Source organism: Catharus ustulatus, chromosome 5 (assembly GCF_009819885.2).
Source record: "Catharus ustulatus isolate bCatUst1 chromosome 5, bCatUst1.pri.v2, whole genome shotgun sequence".
Classification (NCBI taxonomy): domain Eukaryota; kingdom Metazoa; phylum Chordata; class Aves; order Passeriformes; family Turdidae; genus Catharus; species Catharus ustulatus.
Window position 1 is genome coordinate 1,373,567 of NC_046225.1, and position 25,307 is coordinate 1,398,873.

Consider the following 25,307-nt stretch of genomic DNA (forward strand, 5'->3'; position numbering starts at 1 on the left):
GTCACACAGCAAACCTGTCCAGGCTCCCAGCTGCACACAGGACTTCCTTACTTTCCATCAGTCCTGCAGTGCCACAGCAGTGCCAGCTCCAGCCTTGTGTTGGGTCAGCATGACCAGCACACTGTGGGGAAAGAGCAGCAGCAGACACACGCCAAGGCATTGCATGAGCACAGAGGTTGTAAGCACAAGAGACTCTTCAGGAAGCATTTTTACTTCCTCACCTGCCTAACTGCAGTTAGTTGTGCTGGGTGCACTCAGGATTAAATGCCCCTGGTAACCCTGTTGGGTCCCTTTAGCAGGGAAGCATTCCAGACACTGACCCACAGACTGCCATGGGTTTGTCACACATACCAGGCAGGGTCAGTGGAGCAACTACTGCTGAGGCAGCTTCACTCACAGTCAGTCAGGCTTTGCCAGGCTCGTGCCTAGCTCAGTACCAGCTGCAGTGTAAGGAGGAAAATGGCTGGGTGCACATGCCCTCCTTGCCCAGCCCCGTAGCACACACAGGAGCAAGCAGATTAGAGCAGGAAAGAGCAGAGGAAGCAGCCATTGCAAGTTTTGGTTTATTTCACTACATGGGGCAGAACACAAAACAAACCAGGCTAGAGCTGTTAGCTGAACTTAATGGCTTTGACTTTGAAGTCCCCCTCCACCGCCAGGTATTCAATTTTCTCCATGCCCAGCCGATTTGGGAACTTGAACTCTGCCTCGGGCAGCTTCACCGTTGCCTCGGTTTCATCGAAGGAGATGCACATCTGTAGAGAGCCAAGGGAAGGAAGGAAGGGATGAAGGCTGACACATCACAGCTCCCAGGCTTTGCTCCCTCCCCACTCCCTCCAGTGGGTGCAGGACAGGCAAGAGGACAGAGGCACAGAAGGGAGAAAGCTTCTGTGGCTGTGGGATGAGCCAGAGCCAGGCTGAGTCCCATCTCAGTGCTGTCACTGCTCCAACAGGAGCCCAGAGTGGGGCACTCAGCAGTGTGAGCTGCTGGGCATTGCCTTGGGCAGCGCAGCTCCAGACACTCCTTGGCTTTAGCTGCCAGCCTCCTTCCCTGTGGCTCACTCCCCTTTCCATGCTTGCTCCTTCTGCAGCGCAGAGGCACAGGGCAGCATTAAAAAGCTGTGCCCTGGACCCCTCAGTGCTGGGAACCTCACCTCAATCTTGTCACCCTGCTGGAAGGGAAAGTCAGCCTTCCTGTCCTCCTCCCCCCAGGAGCCGTCCTCCTTGGAGTTGCACACGATGGTGTTGACATCCCCGTGGCAGTCAAAGCGAGGGTTGAAGTGCAGCATGAGGGTGCTGCTGTCCTTGCCAACGTTCACAGCAAACCTGGGGAAACAGAGCCGGTGCACAGGGGGTGCCAGTGCTGACAGGCTGAACACAGCAGGAGCTCTGCCTTTGCCCAGCACCCCAAAAACCCATTTGCCAGCTCACTCACCCTTTGGCATCAGACTCAATCTTCCCTTTGACCTTGATGCACTCACCAGGCACCACATCCAGCTGAGTAACAACCAGTCCCTGCAGGGCCAAACCACAGGAGTTAGTCTATCCCAAGGCAAGGCTTCCAAAGGGCACAAGGCAGCTCTGGCAGACCCAAACATGAGGTTTGTGCTAGAGGAAGGGTTGAGTCAGGCCACCTGCCCGTCCCACAGGCATCTCCTTCTCCCCTAAGCAGCATCAGGTAACAGGGAGCAGTGGTGGGTTGGCCCTGGCTGGATGCCACTGTCACAACTGATTGGGGAGAGAAAATATAACAAAGGGCTCAAGTTGAATCAAAGACAGGGAGAGGTCTCTCACTGATTACTGTCCCAGGCAAAACAAAGTCAACTTGGCAAAACTAATTAAATTTTTTACTAAGTAAAATCAGAGCAGGATAATGAGAAGTGAAATAGGCCTTATAAATGCCTTCCCCCCACTCCTTCCCGGGCTCTACCTCTTCCCTTCAGTGGCACAGGGAAGGGTTCACAGTCAGCTCATCACAGGATGTCTCTGCCACTGCTCCAGGAGTTTTCCCCTGCTCTGTGTGGGTCTCTCCCAAAGTCCTCCATGTGAGCTACAGCTCTTCACCAGCTGCTCCAACACGGGTCCCTAGCCTTCTTTGGGCATCCCCCCACCCTGCAGAGAATCCTCCCTGGGCTGCTTTGTGCCTGCCTGTGGACATGTGTGGGCTGCAGAGGAACAGCTGCCTGGCCATGGCCTTCAGCACAGGCTGCAGGCTGTGATCAGAGACACTCCTGCCCTCGCTGATGGCTCGGCCTTGGCCAGCACTGTGTCCATCCTGGAGCCTGCTGGCCTTGGCTCTGCCCCACACGGGGGAGGTTCTGACAGCCTCTCACAGCAGCCACCCCGATAACCCCCTCTGTTACCAAAACCTGGCCACACCAGCCCAGTGTGGAGGTGATTCAGTGTACTGAGCTGCTTACCTGTGTGCTGGTCAGGTAGGGAGGCAAATTCCAAACCAGCCCCCCGACGCTGTCCTCGCCCTCCTGCCTGCTCCCTGCTCTGCCCACACACAGCCTGCTGAGGTCAGGGTTCCTCGAGTCACTCAGCTGCTCATCCCCACGGCACTAACTCTGCCTCCTGGCTCTGGAATGCAGCCGCTGTGCCCGGGGGGGTCTTTCGAGGAAAGGGGTGGGTTAGGATACACTGCCAGCCTGCTCTCCTCTCCTGTTGCATTAGGAGTTAACCCACTCCTGAACCCAAAAGGCATTTTTCCAGAATAAAAAGTACACAGATTAAGGGAAAAAAAGTAAAAAGAGTCTGGAAACTGTAGAGTTGCAAATGGACCCAAACCTTTAGAGTACTTGAGAATATAAACATTCCTCAGCCTCCCCACTTAGATAACATACTAGAGAAGAAGCACGGCTGGTCATTCCTAACTATTTCCTCCCACAGCCATGTATCAACCTTGCATTTCCTCTCAGCTAATCCTCTTCTCCTACCTCTGGCACCGCTCCCAAAACCCACAGGCAGCCCAGCCCAGTCGCAGCGCTGCTGGGCTAACATCACCGCGGCTCGCAGGCGGCACTCACTTTCTCCATGCTGCAGACACCGGCCCCCGCAGGCAGAGCAGCCCCGAGCCCCTTCTCCGAGCGGGAGTGACGCAGCGCCCGGCTCCGGCAGCTTTACTCGCTCGGCTATCACATGATTGGAGGAGGTGAAGAAGGGGATGGATTGATCAATCGCAGCTGCTGGAGCCATTCACGGGCGGCAGCCAGACACCTATTGACACTGTTCTTAGCCGGCGGTTTGTGTGTGATTTCAGGAACTGGTGATTGTTTGCTTCTGCGTGAGCCTAGAAATCATTACTGTAAGCTCTCCTAGCTGCTATGCGGCGTCTCTTGGCTCCGATCCCAGGAACCGGAGTGCTGCTCTGTGCTAGGAGCGAGGCGGCTGCTTTTTGTTCGGCGATCTGTGTCTGAAATCAGGGTTGGGAGTCCTCGTGTTCCTGCTGCGAAGTGGCTCCTCTGTGCGTAGGGGTGGATGTGCTCTCCCAGCCCAGTGAGGAGTCTGGACTGGTGGGAGTCCTGTGTACAGAGCCTGGCTGCTTGCAGTTAAATGAAATGAAAAATGAAATGGCAGCCGAGGGTTTGGTACAGCCCGTGTCAGCATTTCGGCAGTGCCTAAAAGGTTAAGGTTGGCGGTGTGGAGCTCTGAGTAGATGTGAGAATTCAGGCTGCGGCTTTTGAAAAGTACCACGGTCTCGCTGGTTCCATTCCAGTTGCACAAGGCTCCGGAGGGAAAAGAGAAATGCTTTGTTGGGGGAGGAGGAGGAGGCCGGGCCGGGCTGTGTGCAGCCGGCAGTGCGGGAGAGGAGCCTGCTATCCCAGCCGGTGCCCAGCTCCTGCCATGCCCGGTTCCTGTGCCCCCGGGAAGCACCGAGCGTGACTGCCCCGAGGCTCTGGGCAGGGCAGGGAGCTGCAGGGGGAGCGGCTGCAGCGGGGCCGTGTCCCTGCATCCCCTTGTACCTTTGTGTGGGCTCTGGGCCTCAGTTTCCCGGAGGCCTGAGGTGACCCTAAGGACACTCAGCTTCCCCATCCGGCCTGTAAACCCACAGGGAGAGCCGCTGTATGAGCACAGTGTGCTACTTGCTGAGCCGTGACCTGCCCGGGCATCTCACAACACCGTGCAGGAATTGCTGGCTGGCTGCTGGTGGGGAACACTGCCCTGCTGGAACTTCATTGGAGCTGTCACAGGAGCAGCATCCTGACTCCTGACCCCATCCTCTGCCCCAGATATCCCCCACACCCATTTCAGAACGTTCCCGTGGTGTTTCGGCCAAGCTGATCTTGTTGGAATGAAAAAGTCACAAGCTCAGATTGCAGCCCTGTGACTGGGGTGCATAAAAGAGGACAAAATGCTGACTGAAAGTGCTGTAGGGGAAATCCCACACATCACCTCCAGCTAACTCCCTGCACATACATGAGCCATGCAGAAGTCAGGAGTTACCTGTGGGAGCAGAGTTCATGCAGGTAGCAAATGCCACTGAGAGCAGGCCCCCTCCACGGAGAGTTTGGAGAAATCTCACCTAATTCCACCTTAAGTTAGCCCCCTTTTCGGTGGGATCACGTGTTAGGGACAGGCTTTAGGCGCCCGAGTTACTGGGCAGTTGTTCCCTGGCACACGTGAGGGGTTGAGCAAATTCTCTTTGGTCGGCTGGGTTTGTGTATTTGTTTTCCTTTCAGCTCTGTGAAATCCCTGGGGACTTCTGTCCTCCTTTCAGTGCTGGGCCCTCTGATTCCTGATACACACATTTCGTGTGAGCTGCTCTTCTGCCTGAAGTTTGCTCCTCTGTCCTTCAGACAGTGAATTACCTTTCTAATAACACAGGGAGACCTCACTGTTTGTTGTCCTTGAGCGCTCTGCACTGATTGGTTTGGCAGCACAGCCTTTGGTCTTTGGATTTGAAGCACTCCTTGTCATGAGCGCTGTGAAATCACCACAGTCTCCCACTGCTTGGCCTTGCAGGCCTGCCCGTGGGTACAGGGTCCTGCCCAGCACCAGGTCTCCAGCCCAAAGTCTTCCTTCATCTCTTGGTTTGACAGGCTGAAGGCACACAACTGGCCGCTCTGATTTTCTTGTAACTCCCTAGAAACGTCCCAGATTTGCTTCAGAAGCGAAGGGTGCAGCATGCTGAGTGTCACTCTTTTTAATCTCCGGTGAGAAAATACACACCCCAGCCTTTGGCCAAGTCATATTCCTGGCTAATCACTGCTGTCCTTAGAAATGGCTTTCCCTGGTTGGGGAAGGTCTGGGGACACACCCTGCTGCTGGCTACCTCGGGGACCAGGGTGTGACCGGGGTGTGGGGACCAGCGCCTGCTCTGTGGTGCTCACACTGCTGGTTGTCGGTGCCACACATCCCGAGTCACTCACGGCTGCAGCTGAGAAAGAGCCCCACTTGTTGCAGGAAGAGAGAACAGAAGCTTTCTCCTCCTTTGGAGAAGGCATCCAGCCCCGGGGCCAGCACAGCCGTGCAGTGCATGCACCGCCCTGGGAGGGCACCGCTGCTTCAGCCACCCCTCCATCACTGACACTGACCAAGCAGGGAGAACTGCTCCAATCCAGGGAATCTGCTGGTAAAATAATGACAAGAGAAACTCCTTACAAAGCTTACAGTTTGCTCTAAGTCAGGGTTTGTTTTTTCGCTTTCTGTGGGGAGCATTTGTTCTTGTATCTCTAAGTTCGTTCTCAGTTCATCAGGCAAATCTGCGTCTTTTTCTCACGCCGGCTTTAGGGAATATTTGTGTCAATACTGTCTGAGTGGGGTTCTGTTCTCAGCAATAGCCTCTTACAACCTAAATATTATTCTGTTACAGCATAACAGATAGATACATTGCATTTCTGTATACACTCCCAGGCTGTTTCCTGGGCACTTGAACTTAAGCAGTCGAACTGTTGAAGTGTCTGGTTCTCTCTGTTGCTACCACAGCACTTTAGTTTGTCTCATCTGAGAAGTTTCTTCCTTTTTGCTGGAGTAGTCATGACCCCCTGAAGCGTTTAGTTGCACTCAGTTTCCCTGGACCCTTCTGCAGAGCTGACTAAAACAATGCTCTCACCACCGTGGTATCTCCCAGCCCCGTACTGTCCTTGGGAAAAACTCTAGGGCTTGGCTGGATATCACAGAGGAATGGAGCCAGACTCCCAGGAAGAAGTGCTCTTGAAGGGCAGAGTGACTCAAGGAGCCACAGTGCAGTGTAGCAGGAGCTGAGAGGTGCTCCCAGAGCCTGCTGGCACTCAGGATCCTAAAGCACTGCCTCCCAGGGAATTTGTGCCATGGAGGTGCAGGATCCCAAAGCACTGCCTCCCAGGGAATTTGTGCCATGAAGCTGCAGGATCCCAAAGCACTGCCTCCCAGGGAATTTGTGCCATGAAGGTGCAGGATCCCAAAGCACTGCCTCACAGGGAATTTGTGCCATGACGATCCACTCTGCACTGGATACCAGCTGGGGTTGCATGGCCACATGTCACTCCAGCCTTTTTATCCCTGAGGCTTCCTGATTTCAGCTTTCCCTACATTAAAAGGGAAGTACCTCTATTCCAGGTTAATTATAAGTTAATTATAAAGAACTTCTTGCACTGTCACAGTGATGAAAGGAGTTTGCTGGATGTGTCACTGGAATTTAAAGTATGTCTCCTCATTTTATTTCCTCATTAGCACTGACCCAAGCTGATAATCCGTGCGGTTGTGTCATCTCTCAGTGGATTATATTTAACTAGAGCAAATTGTTAACTGCCCAGGAGAACTGGGCCTTTGTTTTGTTGGGCTCACTTCACTTTGGCACATCCCTCCTTTACCTTTCAAGTTTCCAGGCAGCAAACACCTCACCTCAGAACTTCCTGCCTCCTCTGAAAGGAGCAGATTACATTTGTTCCTCACTGGATGTGTAGTGAAGAATCCAGGTCCATCTTTGCCTCCCCTCTGCAGGTCACCAGAGATCTCAGTCAGGCAGCTGTTGCAGTGGGAGCTCCTAGCAGAGCCCATGGGTTACTGACCCTTCGAGTTTCCTTGAGGTCTGTCACCTCAGGCAGCTCCAAGTGCTTGTTTTTCTTAGCAGCAAGCTGTTTGCTTGACATCTGTGACCACACTGCAAACTTCTGCAGCAGTGGCTGCCCCAAGCTGGGGTTCTAGCCTTTGTTCTGTTTCCTCTTCATAAATCAGCTTTTACTACATTGTGCCTCCTGTACTGTTAAAGCTCCTGGGGTTTTGCCCAGTAACGTGGGATGCTCTTCTGAAAGATTTGCTCCATTCCAGGCCACAGGATCTGTGTTCTCACAGTAGACACATTCAGGACACAGGTAATTTTATATTATCTCCTTAGGATTGTAAGGCTTGATTTTCTTTGTGTCGCTCTCATTCTGCAAAACCTGCAAGGCAGAGGTTTCCCCCCCTTGGACTGAAAGACTGTGAAGCAGTTTCTTGTTTTGGGGCTTTGCTCTAGTTGATGGAGGAAAACCCCTCACAGTGACTTTGGGCAGGGTGGGACAGTGTCCACAAAAGCATTTCAGCAACCTTAGGTTAGAGTGGCTTAGCAGAGCTCTCTTCCAGCCTGACATAGCACATACAGCATGCCAGGGTGGCTTAGAAACTCAAGCCATCTGGAGTTCTTTCCCACAAGAACATGTGTGTGCCAGAATTGGGCTCTTTTGAGCCACCCACAGTGAGAAGGGATTGTATTTAGGCTGGCTCAAGTTTCTTGAATTCAATTTTAGGCAAGAGAAAATGGTCGGCAAATATTTGGAGCATGCCTTGGAAAGAACACGCTGATTAAAAATGTCACAATCTTTGAAGGGATATTAACACTGTTCATTCTGAGGCACCAGACACTGAAATGATGATAGGTGGGGTGAAGTTCCTTCCCCTTCCTGCCACCTTCTCCCCCAGGGATTTGTCAGCCAGATTCAGGGCTTACCTGAAATGATTCATGAGTCAGGATGACTTCCTTAGTTCACAGAGCAGCTCTGGACTTCTCTGGATGTTGAGGTGCAATAAACAAAGACACTCAGGTTTGACTGGAGTGCTTTTATACAAAATACCAAGTGCAGGCAGGTCATTTGATTGTCTGCCATTATTCATGAGAGCCATTTCACAGGGGGGCATCTCACTGATAGGTTGTGGTGATCCTGGCTGCATTCACGAGAGGATTCTGGCCGCAGCGTGGTGAAACGAGGCAGGGTTCAGGGCCCCGAGCACCCTGACAGCAATGATTGGGACAGTGTGAGTGGTGGCAGAGGGCCAGCCATGCCTCAGTGCCACGGGAGAGCACAGACCCGAGAGTGTCCCCTAATCAGCAGGCAGCAGAGGTGGCAGCTGCACTGCGACTCTGCCCTCCCATGGCGAGTGAGAGGGTGCCCAGAGTGTGCCCAGCCCCAGGGAGTGAGCAGCCTGGCACAGCACCCGGGGACAGCTCAGCCCAGGACAGCCAAGGAGCATGGCATGCCTGCCTAAGCCTGAAAGTTCCAAAATCCAGCGAGCACCGCTGCACCCGCCCTCCCCTTGGGCCACAGGCAGGGGCTGGACTTCTCCATGGACATACAGATCCGTGGCCCACTGCTGCTCCTCTCCACCAGCTAAAAAGTCACTCCCATTAAATCTGCAGGCAGCCACTGTGAGGAACAGCAATCCTGGGCTTCTTGTGAGGCAGCAGCGAGAAACCATGGAGAGGGCAGGGTGGCAAGATCTTTGCTGAAATCATCTCCTCAGTACCTGTCAAGGAAAGAGACAAAGAATCCAAATCACATGCAAATAACTCCTGAGCTCAAGCATCTGCATTCCCCCTGAGCCACTCAGCGTATGACTAAACCAGTTCCAGTGTTTATGCAAAGAAAAATGTGCAATTTCCCTTGACTGTGCCCATGTGTGCATCTTAACCTGCAGGCGAGCCTGGCAGGCTCAGTGACCTCCTGGAGATGGTGTTTATTAAAGCCACTTGCCTGGAAGCCTCCCTGCCTTGGCAAGAGCATTTCCTTCCTTCTTTTTCCTTCTACAACACTCACACCACATCCACTCAGTGAGATGTACAGCCCTGTCTGGTGCCATGCAATGGCTCATTTCTGTGTCTCCTGCCCTGGTACATTCCTTGCCTTTGCCTGTGGACTGCAGTGATCAGGACTCAGATGGAGAACCCATATAAGTTTTAGCAGCAGAAAATATGTTAAAACAAAAGCCAGCCTTTACATTCTTTGCCACGGATGATATGGCTCAAGCAGAGCAGGAAACTCAGGTGAAGTATTTTAGCACAAGGAAGGAAAAGAGCAAGATTATTTCCTAATGCATTGGACTGTTCTACATGTTTTCTTATGTAAGAGTTAATCCCTTCCGGTGTTTGCATTTCACACTCTTCAGTAATATTCAGCAGGTGCCCAGCAGAGGTCTTCCTGCCTTCAGGGTGACTTGGAGCCACTTGGCACAAGGTGCTGGTGAGGAACCCAGGCAGGCTCAGACACAGGAGGCAGTGCAGCTCTGGGAGTGAAGCCAGGGTCACAGCACCTTGGTTCCCCAGCCTGGGTACGTGGGCAGAGCCAGGGCATGGCCAGGCAGGGATGTGAGGGCATCAGGCAGGGATGTGAAGGCATCAGGCAGGGATGTGAGGGCATCAGGCAGGGATGTGAGGGCATCAAGCAGAGATGTGAGGGCATCAGGCAGGGATGTGAGGGCATCAGGCAGGGATGTGAAGGGATCAGGCAGGGATGTGAGGGCATCAGGCAAGGATGAAGGCATCAGGCAGGGATGAAGGCATCAGGCAGGGATGAAGGCAGGCTTTCCCTTGGGTGAGGAGAGCTGTAGGAGTGGGGCCAGCATGGTGCAGGGGAGGGACTGCTGCTCCCCACTGTCTTCCCTGGCCACCAGCAGGCTTGCCAGCAGCCTGGCTCTGAGGGCAAGCCCTGCCCTCATCCTTATCAGCTCCCTGGTTTGTTCTAGGGTCACTTTAGATACTGTCACCAGGCAGTGTGAGAAGCTCTGGGGAGATAAGGAGGGTGCAGTGTTTGTGGATGGGACGGAGGGAGCACAGCTCTGCATCCCTGTACCAACAGCACTCCCCTTTAGGGCCTGGGAAGCACTTCTTGTCCTGTCTCAAAGTGGGACTCCAGACCTTCCCATGTCCCTTACACATTCCCTGCTGTTTACCAGGGGCACACACCTCCCACGTGGACTTTGGACAGCCTGCCCTAACAGCTGCCCTGTGCTTGGCTCTGCAAAGCTATTTGTTCCTGTGGAATTGCTGTGGCACTCCAGGTCTGTGGCACGCACCAATTCAAATTCTTCTGATTCCCAGCACCACTGAAATGTTCTGGACTTCGTTAAAGACTCTAAAATACCTCTTCTGGTATCAAATTCATCAGAACATTCCTTCACTCTAGAGCTGTGACTCAGGAAGGCCAAAAGAAAATATTTAAACGGAGAGCTCTCCTGATGGAGGCCCTGCAGCAAGGGGGAAGCTGCTGGGACACATCCTGAAGGATTTTGGTCCCTGCTTGCCGTGGCAGTGTTAGAAATGCAAACTGAGGCCAGTCGGACATGCCTGTGTGGAGGACCTTGCCAATGGTTTGATGGGCGTTTCCTGCACAACAGAAACTGGGACTTCCTAAACAATTAATTTTAATAGCTTGTGGCTTTTGAGCACATAGAGCGTGGCTGCCCATGAAACACTATCACAGAGCAACAAAAGCACCCAAAATCTTTATCAGACCCATCTACCAGGAGCGGTTTCGTGCTTTCCTCCAGTACTATCAGACCTAAAAATTCTTAAGAGCAGTGTGAAGATCTATTTCACAGACTTTTATTTTATGGCAGGCTGTGTGGTGAGGAAGTCCTGATATGTATGGGGAGCTTAAGTGCCTTTGCTGAAATCTAGTCCAGGTTTAAAATACCACGAGCCATGAGCTTATTTAAACCATCCAAAAAATAGTTTGCTCCACCAGGTCAAATTAACAGCTCTAAGGAAAAAAACCCAACCTCCACATGATCACCCATCTGTGTCTTCACAGACAAGTATTGCACTGTGTGCTCAGTTAGGTACTTAACACAATAGTGCCTCTGTACCCAGCTTTTCTTGGTATCCCCAAACACATTTCTTTTAATTAATGGTAAAACACATTTTCTGTGCTTAAATAGACTCATGATGGGGATGAGGGGTATTAATTTAACTAAATGAAGAATTCTCCTTTTAGTGCTTTCCAGTGTGGCTGAGTTTCCAAAGACAATATTTGTTTTTCCCTGAAAGGCTAACAGTTCTCATTTACTGGGGAAATTCAGGCATTACTGTTAATTGGGGGGAGGGTTCTTATTCTAAACCCCACTCTGCTAACTTACAATCTGCTGCTACTTGTAGTAAATGTACTCATGAGAAATTCTAGCTTTAACTGGATTTGGTAGCAACTGGGATTGCTTCATTGTTTGCTAAAAGTGTGCAGAACTTTCTTCTCTCTGTGGAGTTGTATACAAACTATTTAATTCAAATGACATTTGTCACGGTAGGAAAAAAAGTGTATTTTGCGTTATGGACTCTTCAATTTTTATTTTTTTAATAATTCTCCAAGTTCTGTGCTGTGATATAAAGGGTCCATTAGCTTCGGTGTGCGATGCTCTGTGCTCTTGCTCACCTGCTTTGCCCAGGAACACTTTTAATTGCACAGAAGCTCCAGCCTTCAGTCTCCGTGCAGAGGTGTGAATCCGTGCCGTGCCGTGCCGTGCCGGGCTCCCTGCTTTCAGGCAGGGCATCAGTGGGTGTGAAGGGGTGTGCCCGGGAGCAGGGGCGGCTGATGAGGGGTTACCTTTGCCAGAGCTTCCTTAGGCTCAGGTTTGACAGCCCGCGCTGGGCAAAGGCCAAGGCATGGAAACACCCTCCCCCTCTGCAGGAATGGGCTTTGGAGTACGGAGCAGCTGATCAGAGATAAGCGTGGCACAGAGGAGGGGCGGACTTGCCGAGTGGGAGGTGTGTTTTCAGTGCAGCGAGAGGAGAGGGCAGAGTCCTGCCGTGCGTTAATCCATGGCGTGTCCTGTGTTTCAGGGCGGTGCAAAGTCAGATGCCTGGACTGGGCGTGAGGCAAGGAGCCACGTCCAGCTGCAATGAGGAAACAGCAGCGTGCCCAGGTGTGGAAGGGGCCGGGCAGAATGACAAGTAAGTAGCAGGGAGATCAGGAGAACATGGACACGGAGATGCTCAGGCTGCATGTGTGTATATCCAGTGGTGGGTTACTCCTGCCTGACTGGATCTGTGATCCACCAGGGCAGCAGTGTGATTCCTCCAGGCATGGCTGAGGGAGCCCTGCCTCCCATTACGGGCTGGGCGTTCTGGTTTCATCCTGCCCACTGCTTATTTCACCAGCAGAAAACTTGGGAGGATGAGGCTTTCTGGGAGTTAAGACTGCTTATTCCCCCAAGTTACTGTGTGGTGTGGGAGCTGTGCAGTGTCAGCAATGTAAGCAGTCCTGGTACCACTAAGGTGATAAACCAGAGTGAATGCACGCTGAATCCAGAATGGAAAGTTTTGAGCTTCCTAACAGTTGCTCTGTAATTTAAAAATTGGACAAACCAGCTTATCTGTGTCACCTCAGTAGGCAAGCAAACAGTGATCACAAAATTAGGCCACAGCTTACTTAGTCCAGCAGTCTGCCAACACTGCTAGGGAGAGAAAAGGGCTCTGGAAAAGATGACAGGAGAGGTTTGAAACAGTGTTCATGGAAAAAAAAAAAAGTGCCACTTAGGTTTGCGTCACAGAGAAAGGTCAGGGAACAGCTGTAAGATGAGAATCCCAAGGTACCACTGTCTGGGCAGCATGGGAGATACAAAGGGGAGAACCTTGTTCTTTTGGAAGCTGTCTTTGGAGAAAAAAATATGCTCTCCCACCCCAGCTTTAGTCAGCTCCCAAACTTCTTTCATTTGGGATTCCTTCTGAGGAGCTCCCTGTACAGGAAGGCTCTGGTGGCATCCCTGGCATCCCTGTCAACAGGCTTGCTTTTAGGAACTGGTAGCCAAGTTTGTGGAAGGCTTTAGGGAGCCCTTTCCCAAGGGAGCCCTTTCCCAAGGGAGCCTGCTGCATGATGTGAGTAATGACAATGGCTCTAAATGCGGTGGAAAAGGCTTCATTGTTTCACCGGGCAGCGGCCACTTTGTGTGCTGGTGTGACCTGGACTATAAAGCCCAGCTGGATTGAAGAGGAAGGGGGATACACAGGATTCCTCCTGCCAGAGTGTGGGGGTGGTCCTGGAGGACCCTCCATGTTGTCATGCCAGTGGCTCAGAGGCCACAGTTGAATTTCTTATGAGTTTATGTTGTCATCTCGGGAGGAATGATCATTGGCAGGACACTGCTTTGGTTTACTGAACTCTTTCCCCTGTAAGAGGAGAAGAACAGTCTGGGAAAAGGCCACAAACTTCTGTGGCCCCAGAGGCAGGCAGAGTAGCTTCCCTTCTGCAGGAAAGAGTTCCTCCCTGAAATAAACCCCGAGCAGAGTGGAGACCTCAATTAGTGCTTGAGCAAGGACTCGAGGCATTCCCTGGCACGCGCGTTATGCAAGGGTCAGGTTCTGCTGCCCTCGTTCCTGTTCCTCCCCGAAACTGCAGCCATTCACACACATGCTTCAAATCCTACTGCCCTGGTGTGCCCCAAAGCCTCCCCCTGAGGTGGGACAGCAGTCCCAGCTTCACTGCTCCTGCACCTGGGGTCACCTGGCAGCGCTGGATCTTAGCTCTCCCTGCCTCCATAGAGGATCTATGGCAGACAGGTTAGATGAAACATTGACTTGTTCCAATTGTTCACACTTTCGAAGCTCATTTCTGCTAAATCAGAGAGCAGAGTGCACTATAGGACTCACACAATCCAGTGAGATGCCTAAAGACTGTTTTTTGTAAACTCTGAGGAATTGCTCCACTGGTCATCTCTGGAATGCACTTGCCCCCCCAGTCCCACCTGTCCCCATTACATAAACAGCTAACAGAATGTGGGGCTGGGAAAATGCAGCTCAGGTTATGAACCTGCCTTCCCTGTGCAAGGCTGGGACCTGTACTACAGCACAGCTCCTTTTCTGCCCAGTGCAGAATCCTGCTGCAATGCTTTCCATCCCCGGGCGTGGGAACAGGGCTGCAGCCACAACACAGGCACCACTTCCTAATGCTGTGGTGAGAGGAAAGCGGCTGGAGGTGCAGGAATGAGGGAGCAGAGGGATGCTGCTGGGCAGGGGAGCAGGGCTGTGGTGCTGCCCTGCATTCCTTTCAGCATGGGCTGGTGGGCAAGGTGGCCTGGGAAACGCCCTTCCCTGCTGGGCCTCTCCCGCTGCCGCCCTCTGCCACAGCCAGTCGCTCTCTGAGGACTCTGGCTGGAAGGCTGGATCTTGATCAGCTGCATTTTTAAAAGAGGGACTCATCCTTAATCTGCTGGGATTAAAAAGGGATGTAGTTTTACTACTCCGCAGAATTCAGGTGGTGTAAACAAGTGTTTTGCAAACCCCAGGACCAACAACAATCTGTCACTGTCAGCAAAAGCAAGTGCTTTACTCTGGTTGGGGCCAGACTTGAGCCTCACCCCAGAGCCACGGTCCCACTAATGCTGGTGGTGGCTGCACCCAGCAGCTGGTACAGGCCCTGTGGGCTGCAGAGGGCTTGCCTGCTTCCAGCAGTTACTGCATCCTTTTGCCAGTAGAAAAGTAAGAAATGGGAGGGAGGGCAGAAAGGCTCAGACAACAGTTCCTTGGAATAATTTACAAGTACATTCTTCAGTAGGTTCTGTCTGTTTCACAGCTTTTGTTCTGCCTGCGTGGCTTCCTCTCGCGGGGTGGCCACCAAGGCCCCATCTCTGCTGGCCGGGGATGCAGGGAGGTGGCTCAGTCACTGTCGCTGTCGGATGGGTGGGACGCTGCCCCACGGCCGAGCGGCACCCTGAGGCAGGCAGGCAGCGCTGCCCTGCCGGCGGACGGCGAGACCTTGCTGACGGAGGAGACGCTGCGGGCCAGGGGCTGCGTGGGGAACATGATCGTGCCACGGGGGGCCTCCAGGAGCTGCCAGATCTCCCCCGAGGTGGAGCTGCCCAGGTACTCCCAGGGCCGGCGCCCGCTGCCGTCCCGCACCTGCACCTGGCAGCCCAGCTGCAGCACCAGCACCTTGATGACAAGCTGGTGGCCGTGTATGGCGGCCAGGTGCAGCGGCGTGTACCCGCAGCCCGAGCGGGCGTCCACGTCCAGCGCCAGCCCGGCCTGCCGCGCCGCCGCCGCCAGCTCCTGCAGGCCCGGCCCGTCGCCGTGCTTGGCCAGCCAGTGAAGCACCGTGAAGCCCGAGATGAAGTCCCTCTGCAGGGCCAGCTCGGGCTCTTCCAGAAAGAGCCCCCGCACCTGAGCCCAGCAGCCCGCGGACATTGCCACCAGCCAGGCGTGCTCCCGCTGTCCCAGCGGCACCAGGGGCCCCCGGCTTGCGGCGTTCCTGGGGGAGCTCTTGGCGAGCAGGGAGCGGGGCTGCCGCCCGCACTCATCGTGCAGCGAGGGCAGCGGGCCCTGCGCCTCCGACAGAGCGAGCTGGCACCTGATGCTCCGGAAAACGGGCAGCGGGGCTGGGGGCTGGCTCTCTGGGGCTTGGGGCACTGCGGGGCCCTGTGCTGGCTGCAGGGACTGGCACGGGGGTGACCTGGCGAGAGGTGGCTGCAGGGAGCGGGGTGCGGATGGGAGAGTGGCGGACTGTGGCAGGGATTGGGGCAGGATCGCAGGACCTGACGGCAGTGTCAGGCTTTGAGACGGGTACAGTTGCAGGACTTGAGGCTGGGTTGGTCCCTTGGGGGCCAGCCCCCTGGATCCCCTCGGCAAGTCTGGGGATGGCCTGGTGGGGAGCTGCTGCAGGGACCTGGACTGCGATGGGGGCAGCCTGGTGGAAGCGAGCGCCTCGGGGCCCGATAAAAGCAGTGGCGATGAGGAGGGGCTGGCAGGGAGTGCCTGCAGGGACCGGGACAGGGGCAGCACCTCCCGGGCGGACAGCACCGGCAAGGATCGGGATGGGGGCAGGTCGCGGGCGGACAGCGCCCTGGGGCCCGACGGCAGCGGCGGGGACTGGGTGGGTCCGCCGGGGGGTCGCCCCCCCGGGCTTGCCGAGGGTCTTGGCGCCTTCAGCAAGGGCATCCCGGCCGCGGGCTGCGGCGGAGATCGGGGCTGAGGCAGCCTGTAGGGAGGCGGCATCTCGGGGGGCTGAGGAAACCTGTAGGGAGGCGGCACGTGCGGGCCCGGTGGCAGCGGTGGCGTCCGGGAGCGGGACGCTGTGGCAGAGGGCAGGCCGGCGGCAGGCGGGGACAGGGACCGGGGCGGCACAGCGGGGGACAGCGCCCCGGGACCCGACGGCAGCCCCGGGGGCCGGGGGTGCGCTGTGCCGCCGGGGCGAAGCGCCCAGGGGCCCGCGGACAGCGGCTGGGTCCGGTACGGGGGCGGCTGCGGCGGGGGCGGCGGGGAGCGGCAGCGGGGCGGCCGGGGGGCGGCCGGGGTCCCGGGGCCCTGCGCAGGCACGGCAGCGGCGGCGGCGGCAGCGCGGCGCGCCCGGCGGCACTCGCAGCACAGCCCGCCGCGGCCCCGGGCAGAGCAGCCCCCCGCCCCGCCGGGCCGCCCCTGCTCCGCCGCCTCCCCGCGGGGGCCGAGCCGCCCGTCGGGGTCGCGTCGGGGCGGCGGCGGCGGCTGCGGCTCCTTCTTTTCCTCCTCCTCCTGCTCCCGCTGCTCCTCCGGCGGCGGCAGCTCCTCATCGAGGAGGTCGCGGTACCTGCGGCGGAGGACGATGTCCTTGGAGGCGCCGGGGGCGGCGGCGGGGTGGACGGTGGCCAGGGAGTTGACGAGGCTCTTGAAGTACTCGCGGCGCTCCCGCCGCTGCTGCTCCGTCAGCGCCGGGTCGCGGAGGAAGCGCTGGAAGTGGCGGAGCAGCGCCGTGTTGGGGGCTCGCCCCCCGGCCGCCCAGAGGAAGTCCAGCACAGCCTCCTGGCTCAGCTCCCGCGCCATGCTCCGGGCCGGCCGGCTGTCGGTGCTCGGTGCTGTGCCTCGGTGCTCGGCGCTGCGCCCAGGTGCGGCGGGGAAACCCGCCTCCTGCCGCGCCGGGCCTCTCCGCCTCCTCCTCCTCCTCCTCCTCCGCGGCCCGGCCGCCACCCCACGGTCGCCTTTGCCCGGGGTGGCGGCCCGTGGAGGTGCGAGCTGGGGTGACAGCGCTGAGGAGAGGTGACATCGAAGGAGAGAAGCAGGCTAGGGGGATGGGAGGAGCTGAGAAGTGCGAGGGTCCTTTGCTGGCGGGCAGTGAGACCAAAGAGCTGCTTATCAGTCGTTGTGTCCGTGAAGGGACAGGAGATGGTAGGCACAGATTGAAATGCAGGAAACTCCATTTGTGTGTGAGGAAAAACTGTTTTACAGTGAGGGTGGTCAGCCATGGGAACAGGTTTTCTGTAGAGGGTAGGTCTCCTTCCTCAGGGACATTCAATGCTCCAAGAGACATCTAAACACGAGAGGTGCCTCCCAACCTGAACTGCCCTGTGACTTAGGAACACTGGCAGTAAGTTTCACAGATGTGCTGTGGTTTGGGGTAGCTGTTACTACAAGTGTGTGGGATTGTACCCACGTACGACAACCACACACAAATACCAGGAGTGTCTGCAGCCCAATCGTATCTCACCTCATCTCATCTACAACTAAAACCTTGTGGTGCTCTGGGGATCTCACTTTGTTCTGTACAAGTGTGTACATAACAGCTGAGAGGGATGGGTAGGATCAGTGGCCCCGGGGGCAGTGTGCCCTGTGCACACCAGAGCAATGACAGTTCCAGAACCAAGCAGCTTGGGGACTGGATAGTGTGGAGAAAATGAGGAAGGTGTGCTGGATTTTCTGTCTTGCAGTCAGAGAATGGAGGGACTGAGCTCAGTGTAGGCTCCCTGGATTTAAAGAGGTCTGGATCAGGCCCTAAGTGACACTTCAGATGCCATCTCTGCTGCGGGCTCCCGGCTATCCGTAAATATTTTTAGCTGCCTGTCATGTAAGCAGCTGGAATATCCTCCAGCCTGCTGCAAACCCAGAAGAGTGTGCAGCCCTCACAAACCACGGGCAGAGATTGCCGTGGATGCTGTGTACAAGCTGCATCCCATCAGCAGTGCTGGGGAGAGGGTAAGGCTCATGTTAGTGTTTTAGCACTTTGCACATTCCTTTGGTGCTGTTCTCCAAGGCATGAATACTTTTCTCCCTCCTCTTCTGAGGAGCCCTGGATTGCAGTCACAACAGCATTTGTTAGCAGCGTGCTCTCAGCACAAGCAGCTGAGAGGAAATGAATGGAGAAGCATAGTGGTTGTAACTGTGATCACAATTAAGAAAGGAGGGTAGATTGTGAAGATAAAAAATCCAAATAAACAGCAGTGGCAAACACTGCTATGGGAAGTGTTGCCTTAATGAACTGAGGCTTAAGTGGGAGACTTTCCGTGGTATCCCGTTGGCTGTGAGATAGGGTTGATGCCCTTTGTAGGCACATGCCAAAATCTGCAGAGCAGATAGTTCCCTTTGCTTCAGGGGCAGACTCCCCTTACAGCCCGGGCTGAGAAACACGTTTTGGGTTTAAGGGGGTGCAATGCTGCAGGTGGCAAGGAAAAGTATAGCCCTGCTACCTGGGCTTGCCTCATCACCCACTGCAGCTGAGAGGTTTAAAGAGACTCTTGTTTCCCCTTATCGCCCAGTGATTTACCCTGGCTGCAAGTTGGTCACTTCTAGTTGTGGGCAGGGCTCTTCAGAATGGCTGCATTTACCCTGCTCTCGCCCTCTTTGGATGAGGTCTTTTGATTCTTTGGGTGAAATTTGAGTGAGCACTGAGTAGAACTAAAAACATGGCGGCAGGATCAGCACTACTTCAGCATTAAAGGAAGAAAATAAAGCCCACCACTTAGTCTTGTGGGTTTTTGTTGTTGTCCCAGGAGATGTTGCCTTTAGGAGAGCTCTGTACACGTTTGTCTTTTAACAGGAGGGAAGTTACCAAACCTCTGTGTCTGCTTGAGAGCTGCACTAGCTGAGATCCGGGAAGATCACAGGACATTTCTTTGTGCTGATGCTTTCCTCCCCCTGCTCTTTCAGCATGGAAGGTGTACGTGCCTGAGTATCACAGAGGAAACCCGGCCACAGCTCTCCCAGCCCTGGGCCAAGGAAGGACACGGTGAGTCACATCAAGGTTTTGTGATGCAGGAGATTTTCGTGTTGGTTAAGTTATGCTGATGCAGGAGTATCGTGCATCTCTAATCCAGACGATGGGAAGCTGTGTCTGCCTCACCCACAGGTGCCACGAGGGCAGCTCCTTGGTTAGGATCACCAGCTTTCCACTAGAGGCTGCACTGGTCCGGGCGCATTTCCCAGTGCAGGCTGGCTCAGCACCTCCTCACCTGGAGCTGTGCGTGCAGGAGGAATTTGCTACAAGAGCAACAATGAGTCTCATGCTGAATGCTGAATCCTCCCTCAGATATTGGCATCAACGCCTAACAGGGTAGAGTGATAAAAGCACTGCATCATCTGTGCTTGCACAGTGTTCCTGGTAGACACCCTTGGATGTCACCAGCTTTGCTGCTGGGGGCACTGCCCAGGTACAGATCCTCAGCTGCTGCAGGGCAGTGGGCAGGCAGTGCACTTCCATTGCTTCTGGTTCAGGGTGGGGATGCAGGACCCGATGGGGGTGACCACTCTCCGAAACCAGCTCCTGAGTTCTTCAAAACACACTCATAAAAGCTGCAGGAGGGAGATGGCTGGACTCTGCAGCCCTCCTCCAGCAGCCATGTGTTACTACGTAGCCGTACAGAAATGGCTCTTGGAGGGAAAAGTTACAAGCTTGACATCAAAGGCACTACAAAAGGTAAGTGTACTGAGGAGCTCTATTTGCTTACCACTACCCCGGGTCATTTACTCACGCTCTCAGCTTTTATTCTGCTGGCTTTTTCCTTTTGATTCTGTGGATGTTCACCTATGGTGTGTCCATAATTCAGTGTATCCTTCATGTGTGCAGCAAACGGGGTCTCTTGTCTTCTGTAGCCCTTTGGGGGTCTGTATCTCACAGAGCAAAGCAAGGGCCCTTTCTTCATGACTACCTTGGTCAAAGATTTGCAAGCAGACGTGTTAGGCTTAGTCCTGAGGCTCACCCCTTTTTTAGGTGAAGGGATGTCATGCTCAACACCAGGATGTTAAGTGTGTGTCAGCTAGAGCAGCAAGGAGCCAGCTCTGCTTCTCTTCATCCCTGGAAATCATTCAGTGGAGTGGGAAAGCTGTTCTGTATACCGAGTCTGTTGAAAAACTCTATGTGTGTGTGTGTGTGTGTGCGTGACAGAAGTGAAGTGCTCGGAGAAACGAGGAATGAGGTGGCAGGTTTTGTCCTCTGCGTTGTTACACAAGGGAGTTAAGGGCTCCGGTGTGCCTCCCTGTTAGAAACACCTCTTCGCCGAATCCCTGCACTTCTTCTTCACCTACCTGCAGGCAGGAGGACCTCGCTGTTCGCTTGCTTGGCCGTTCTTTTTGCAAGGCTCCCTGGAGCTGCTGTGTCCGCGCGTTCGGCTGTGGGGCTGCCAGGGTGGGCGATAGGGACGCTCCGGGGTTTAGGGGTCGGTACCCGCGGCCCGGCCGGGGGGGAGTGGGCAGGACAGGGATTAGCGGGGTCACGGCTGGGCGCTGCCCGCAGCCCCCCGGGGCTCCCGCTGTGTTTCGGGGCTCCCCGAGCGGCGGGGCGGCGCCGCCCGCCCGCCCGCGCTGCCCGGCGGCCCCGGGGGAGGGCCGGGGGGGTCCCGCCTCGCCGCCCGGCCCCTTTGCATTGCGCATGGGCCCTCCCCGCCGGGTGGCCATGTTGCAGTGCTAGCAGGCAGCGCAGAGGCGGCGGCGGGCGGCAGCGCAGCGCAGAGCACCGCAGCGCGATGGCCGTGGCCGTGGGCAGACCGGCGGTGCGCGGGGCCGGGGGGCGGCGGGGGGCCGGGGATGCCGTGCGGGGCTGGAGGGGTGTGCTGCCCGCGGGGGGCTGCGGGACGCCGCCTCTGTCCTTCCCGGGGCCGGGGAGCCCGCGCAAAACTTTGGCCGGGGCCGCGGCTCGTGATTGCGGCGGGCGGCTGCTCCCGGAGCCCCGCGGGCACGGGGGTTCGGCGGGGCTGCTCCGGGCTGCGCCGCCGCGGCTCCGGTGCTGGTGCCTTGCCGCGGGTGCGTGCCTGCCGCTGCCCGCGGACGGGAAGGGCTGAGGGCGGGAAGGGCTGTGCCCGTGCGGGCTGGACGTGCCGCGGTCCCCGGGAGCTGCGGCGGTCCCGGCATGGAGTTGTTCCGAGGGACACGCGTGTGCTGCGCTTTCCAGCGTGAGCGTTCTTCTGGGGATGTGCCGCCGAGAGGGGTTTTACGTTCGCGTTGGGAAAGACAAAAGATTTCCTCCTAACAGTGAAAAAAACCCAGACCCACAAAAACCATGAACTAATGCCGAAAAAGAAAAGCAAGTCTCTCTCGCATCCAGCTTGCAGAAACGTGAATGAAAGCACCGTGACCGGACTGAATGCACTTTTGTGCGCGGTCGGCCAGGGGAGGGAGAGACTTGACCGACTTCCCGGTAACTTTTTCAGTGCTTGGGGAGTGATAGAAGTTGCCCGCGAGTGGAGGGCTTGAATGAGACTCTCTCTCAGAATAAGATGTCTGCGTTCAAGATGTGACCAGGATGAGACAAGTTTATTTTAGCGTTGGTTATGTGCTTATGGATCTGCGGGGCTGTATGGCTCCTCTGATGTGGCAAAGCAAATGTATGGAGATGGGGTTAATGGTGTTACTGGAGGTGGGGAAGTTAAGCTACTAAGCAAAATAAGAGCTGGTGATTCTTAACAGAATGCCCATAAATTATACCAGCCGTTTGTAAAGCTGCTTCTGAAATGTGTCCTTGATCTTAAGGTCTAAAGCATGCTTGGAGATTGAAGTTTGTCTTTCAGTATAAGAATATGCATTGAAATCAGGGCTTCAGATGGTTTTTTAGGGCAAGCTGAAGGGTATTGCCGAGCAGAGCCTTTTGGCTTTGTGTGGAGCAGTAACTTTGCAGCATGAATAGGCTTAGGAACGTGGCTTATTGCAAGACGTGATTGCTGTTTGCTCTTGTGGATGTTTGGCGCTCTTTTTTTTGTTATGAACTTAAACTGGTGCTGCTGCTGAGCCTCTTGGGTTGTTTTAATCCGAGTGCACGGGCCATCCCAGAACAACATCCACAGAGCATTTTGCACCAGTTAAACCAAATTCGTGTCCGTGTTCCGCGGGGTGCAGTCCAGTGGGACCGAGCGCAGGATCAGGCGTCCCTCGCTGAGAGAAGCGTGTGCCTGTGGGAGAGGGGAGGAGGAGGGGGCTCGGCTTCCTCGCAGCAGCTGCTGGGCAGACCCCCCATCCTCCGGAGTCCGCGCTTTTTGGACAAGGAACTTGTTTTATCTTGGGCTGATAAGAGAAGAAAGGACGATGGGCTGGCATTAAGGACGTGTTGGGGATGTTGTCTCTTATGTGCCTCCTTATCTAATCCTCTCTGCTCCCACTTTGAGTGCTGCTGCTGTGTGCTGGGAGGGTGGCAGGCAGTTGGAAGGAATAGTTAATTACATGTTAGAGCAAGGCTGGTGAACGTTTGCCTTTCCAACTTTCTTACAAAACATGATTAAGTGGAGCTGTGAGTGGCATGCATCTTGTCGGAGTGAGAATTAAAGGAAGAGGAGGAAAAAAAAAAAAGGAAAGGAGTGAAACCAAAAGCGAGTTGGAGTTAAAATGATGATAACATTCCTGAGTCACAACCTTTTACATCCTGGCAGGAAATGACATTATGTTAATTGTAAAAGTATGCATAAAAAATAACTTCAGCAAACTGCTCTGAAGTGTCTGTGTTTAATTGTAGCCGAGCTGGGCGTGTTTTGGTAGGATGGGCGGCTTTCTTTGTAAGGCCCTGATCCCACAGATGTGAGGGCACATGTGTAATGTGCTGCCTGTAATTTCATTTCACTTCGTGGAGACTGATCTCTGCATGCAAATGTAAGGGCATGCTTAAGCAAAGTTTGGCAGGATCGGTGCCGGGAGCTGCCGTGGGAGCTCTCAGCTGGTGAGAGCCATGCCTGGGCTCAGGGTGAGATAAGCCACTTCCAGTCTGGAAGCTGATGAGATGCACTAGATAGGGGACACTTCTCTTCCTCTTGGATTAACTCCCAGCATCTTGACCAGTGTTGAATCATTTCTTAGTAGATCAGAGTGTGGAAGAGGGCTCTGGCCTGCCTGCCTTTCTCTTTATGTGTTTATCCTAAATGTTTGCAGAACCAGAGCTTGGTTGTGTTACAGGAGTGAGGTTCATGTTCAAGAGTACATTGGTGTACCACCCTCTCCAAGTCTAACAAAAACTGAGGGAAAATGGGGCTGGAATGCAGATTTTGCATGGGAACCATAGAAAACATTATCTGAGAGATTAAAACAGCACAGTGTATTCTTATTCTTCAATCTGTTTTAAAAATACTTGATAATGAGAGAGTGCTGGTTTCCATGGAGGGGAGGAAGGAGAGGGAGATGGGAAGGTAGAGCAGGGATGAAGCTCTGTGCTTTGTCTTTGAGCAGCAGATTTGGGGAGCCACATCCATTGTGCTGCTGGGTGCCACAGGGCCACCACAACCACTGCCTTGGGACCAGAGATGGGCACCAGGGAGGGAGACCCCAGGCTTTTATCCCAGGTTTGCAGGGCTGCAGACTCCTCACCATGAACGTGGTGGTGCTGTGGGTGTGGGTGGCACTGCTTGGGCTGCTGAGGTGGCCAGGGAACGGGGCTTGGCTCAGCTGTGTGCACCAAGGAAGCAGCCCTGGGTGGTGCACATGTTAGTTTGTGACCTCTTTGTTTCCTTCATTCACCTCGGTGCCTTGTTTGCAGTAGGAAATTCTTTCAGACAATTCTTGCTGCTCCTGTTGATGTTAACAATGGTGGGAACCTGCCTCCTCCTCGCTTTCATTTCGGCACAGCCTCGGTCACGGTCAGGCTGTGTGTCCAGCCCACCACATGCTCAGCACCTCTGGCTTTTGAGTGTGAATGAGCTGAGCTGGACTCAGGGCCTGATGGAGACACTTGGGAAGTCCTTGCTTTGGGTAGGTGAGATGAGTAAAGGCCCTAAAACAATGATGGGGATTGATTAAGTAAGCAGCATGAAGCTGAGAAATAAAATATTTACTCAGAGCTGAGGCATGTTTTGTGTGTCCCCTTTTTACCCCTGCAGCCCCTCAGAGAGAGAGCTTTCCTGGCTGGCTGTCCACTCTGAGGATTCCTGCTTCTCTCATGGCTTTTCTGTGGCTCTTTGAGGTGATTCTGGGAGCATGGGACTGCCCAGTGCTAGCTTGGCAGGAGAGATCCAAGGGCACGGGGGCTGCTCTTGGCTTGGCAAACGCTGCGGCTTCATCCAGCCTTGCCCTTGGCGTGGTTTGGCTCTGGGCTTCAGTCCTGTGAGCTGCAGGGGCTCTTTCAGGAAAAGACACTGAAGCAACCTCAGCGTAGAACAGTTGGATGCAACCAGGTGATGTAAAAATAAACAAAAAAAGCCTCCCAATAGTACTGGAAGCTTTTTTTAGGTGCGCTGTGTAGCTGCCTTCACTTCCAGCTCCGTGAGCAGCTCTGCAGCCCACTGGAGTAAGCGATGCGTAATAATGGTTCAGACAAACACCACGGCACGGGGAGAGTTCAGTGCTGCTGCTGCTGGAGGAGGCTCTGGAGCAGAGACACAGAACCAGCTCTGGGGTCTGGCTCTCTGAGCTAACAGCAGCCTTACCAGGAATTTATCCCAAGTGTTGTTCTTTCTCCATGGAGTGGAATTCCTTGTTTGTGTCCACTCTGCAGTGGCAATGAGGGATGCTCCTGCTTGGCTGCTTCATCCAATCTGCATGTCTTCCCCATCCTCTGCACCACAGTGCCTGGTTTAGACACACGTGGGCCAGGACTGTTCCTGTCCACAGCTTGGGCAGGTGTGATGGACGTGGGTGTAGACAAGGTCCACCTGGCTGTGCACGAGGGCCACAGAAGGAAGAACAGCTCCCTGTGGTTTTCCTTCAGCAGTACCCAGCCTTTCTGGAAGTTTTCTCCCTCTCTGGGGTGCTCTGCTTGTGCCATCCAAGTGGTGCTCTGCTGGCACAAGCTGTAGTCCAAAGGCCATTACTGCCTTTCCCTGCTAGAACAGTTATTTTGCTGAGCTCTGTGATTTATGAGTCTTGAGCTATCTTTGGGACTCCTTACTTAAAAATACAGGCTGTGCCCGTGTTTTTGGCAACACAGGCTTAGGATCTGAATTTGCAATTAGAGCTCTTGAAGTGTCTGAAAACAGGAAGAAGCTGCATCTTTCCTTGC

At 54.7% G+C, this 25,307-nt stretch overlaps 3 protein-coding genes across 4 annotated transcripts in view; 1 reads left to right on the top strand and 2 right to left on the bottom strand.

The window, feature by feature from the left end:
* Window positions 1-545: 545 nt before the first annotated feature.
* LOC116996148 (16 kDa beta-galactoside-binding lectin) lies at window positions 546-3,496 on the bottom strand. The gene is made up of 4 exons (XM_033059314.2): window positions 3,030-3,496; window positions 1,436-1,515; window positions 1,155-1,326; window positions 546-755 (listed from the first exon to the last, which is right to left on the bottom strand). Exons 1-4 carry the CDS (start codon window positions 3,036-3,038, stop codon window positions 612-614), a joined length of 405 nt encoding a protein of 134 aa, XP_032915205.1. The 5' UTR covers window positions 3,039-3,496; the 3' UTR covers window positions 546-611.
* Window positions 3,497-14,818: 11,322 nt separating this feature from the next.
* Window positions 14,819-16,954, bottom strand: SOWAHB (sosondowah ankyrin repeat domain family member B). The gene is made up of 3 exons (XM_042779266.1): window positions 16,469-16,954; window positions 16,384-16,399; window positions 14,819-16,197 (listed from the first exon to the last, which is right to left on the bottom strand). The coding sequence occupies exons 1-3, from the start codon at window positions 16,952-16,954 to the stop codon at window positions 14,819-14,821; spliced, it is 1,881 nt and encodes a 626-aa protein (XP_042635200.1).
* A 3,837-nt stretch (window positions 16,955-20,791) lies between these two features.
* SEPTIN11 (septin 11) overlaps window positions 20,792-25,307 on the top strand; it is a 44,113-nt gene continuing 39,597 nt past the window's right edge. For both annotated transcript variants that reach the window (XM_033061282.2, XM_033061280.1), the window contains exon 1: window positions 20,792-20,889. In XM_033061282.2, the coding sequence (XP_032917173.1) occupies window positions 20,863-20,889 (27 nt within the window). In that variant the 5' untranslated portion in view covers window positions 20,792-20,862. The remainder of the gene's footprint in view (window positions 20,890-25,307) is intronic.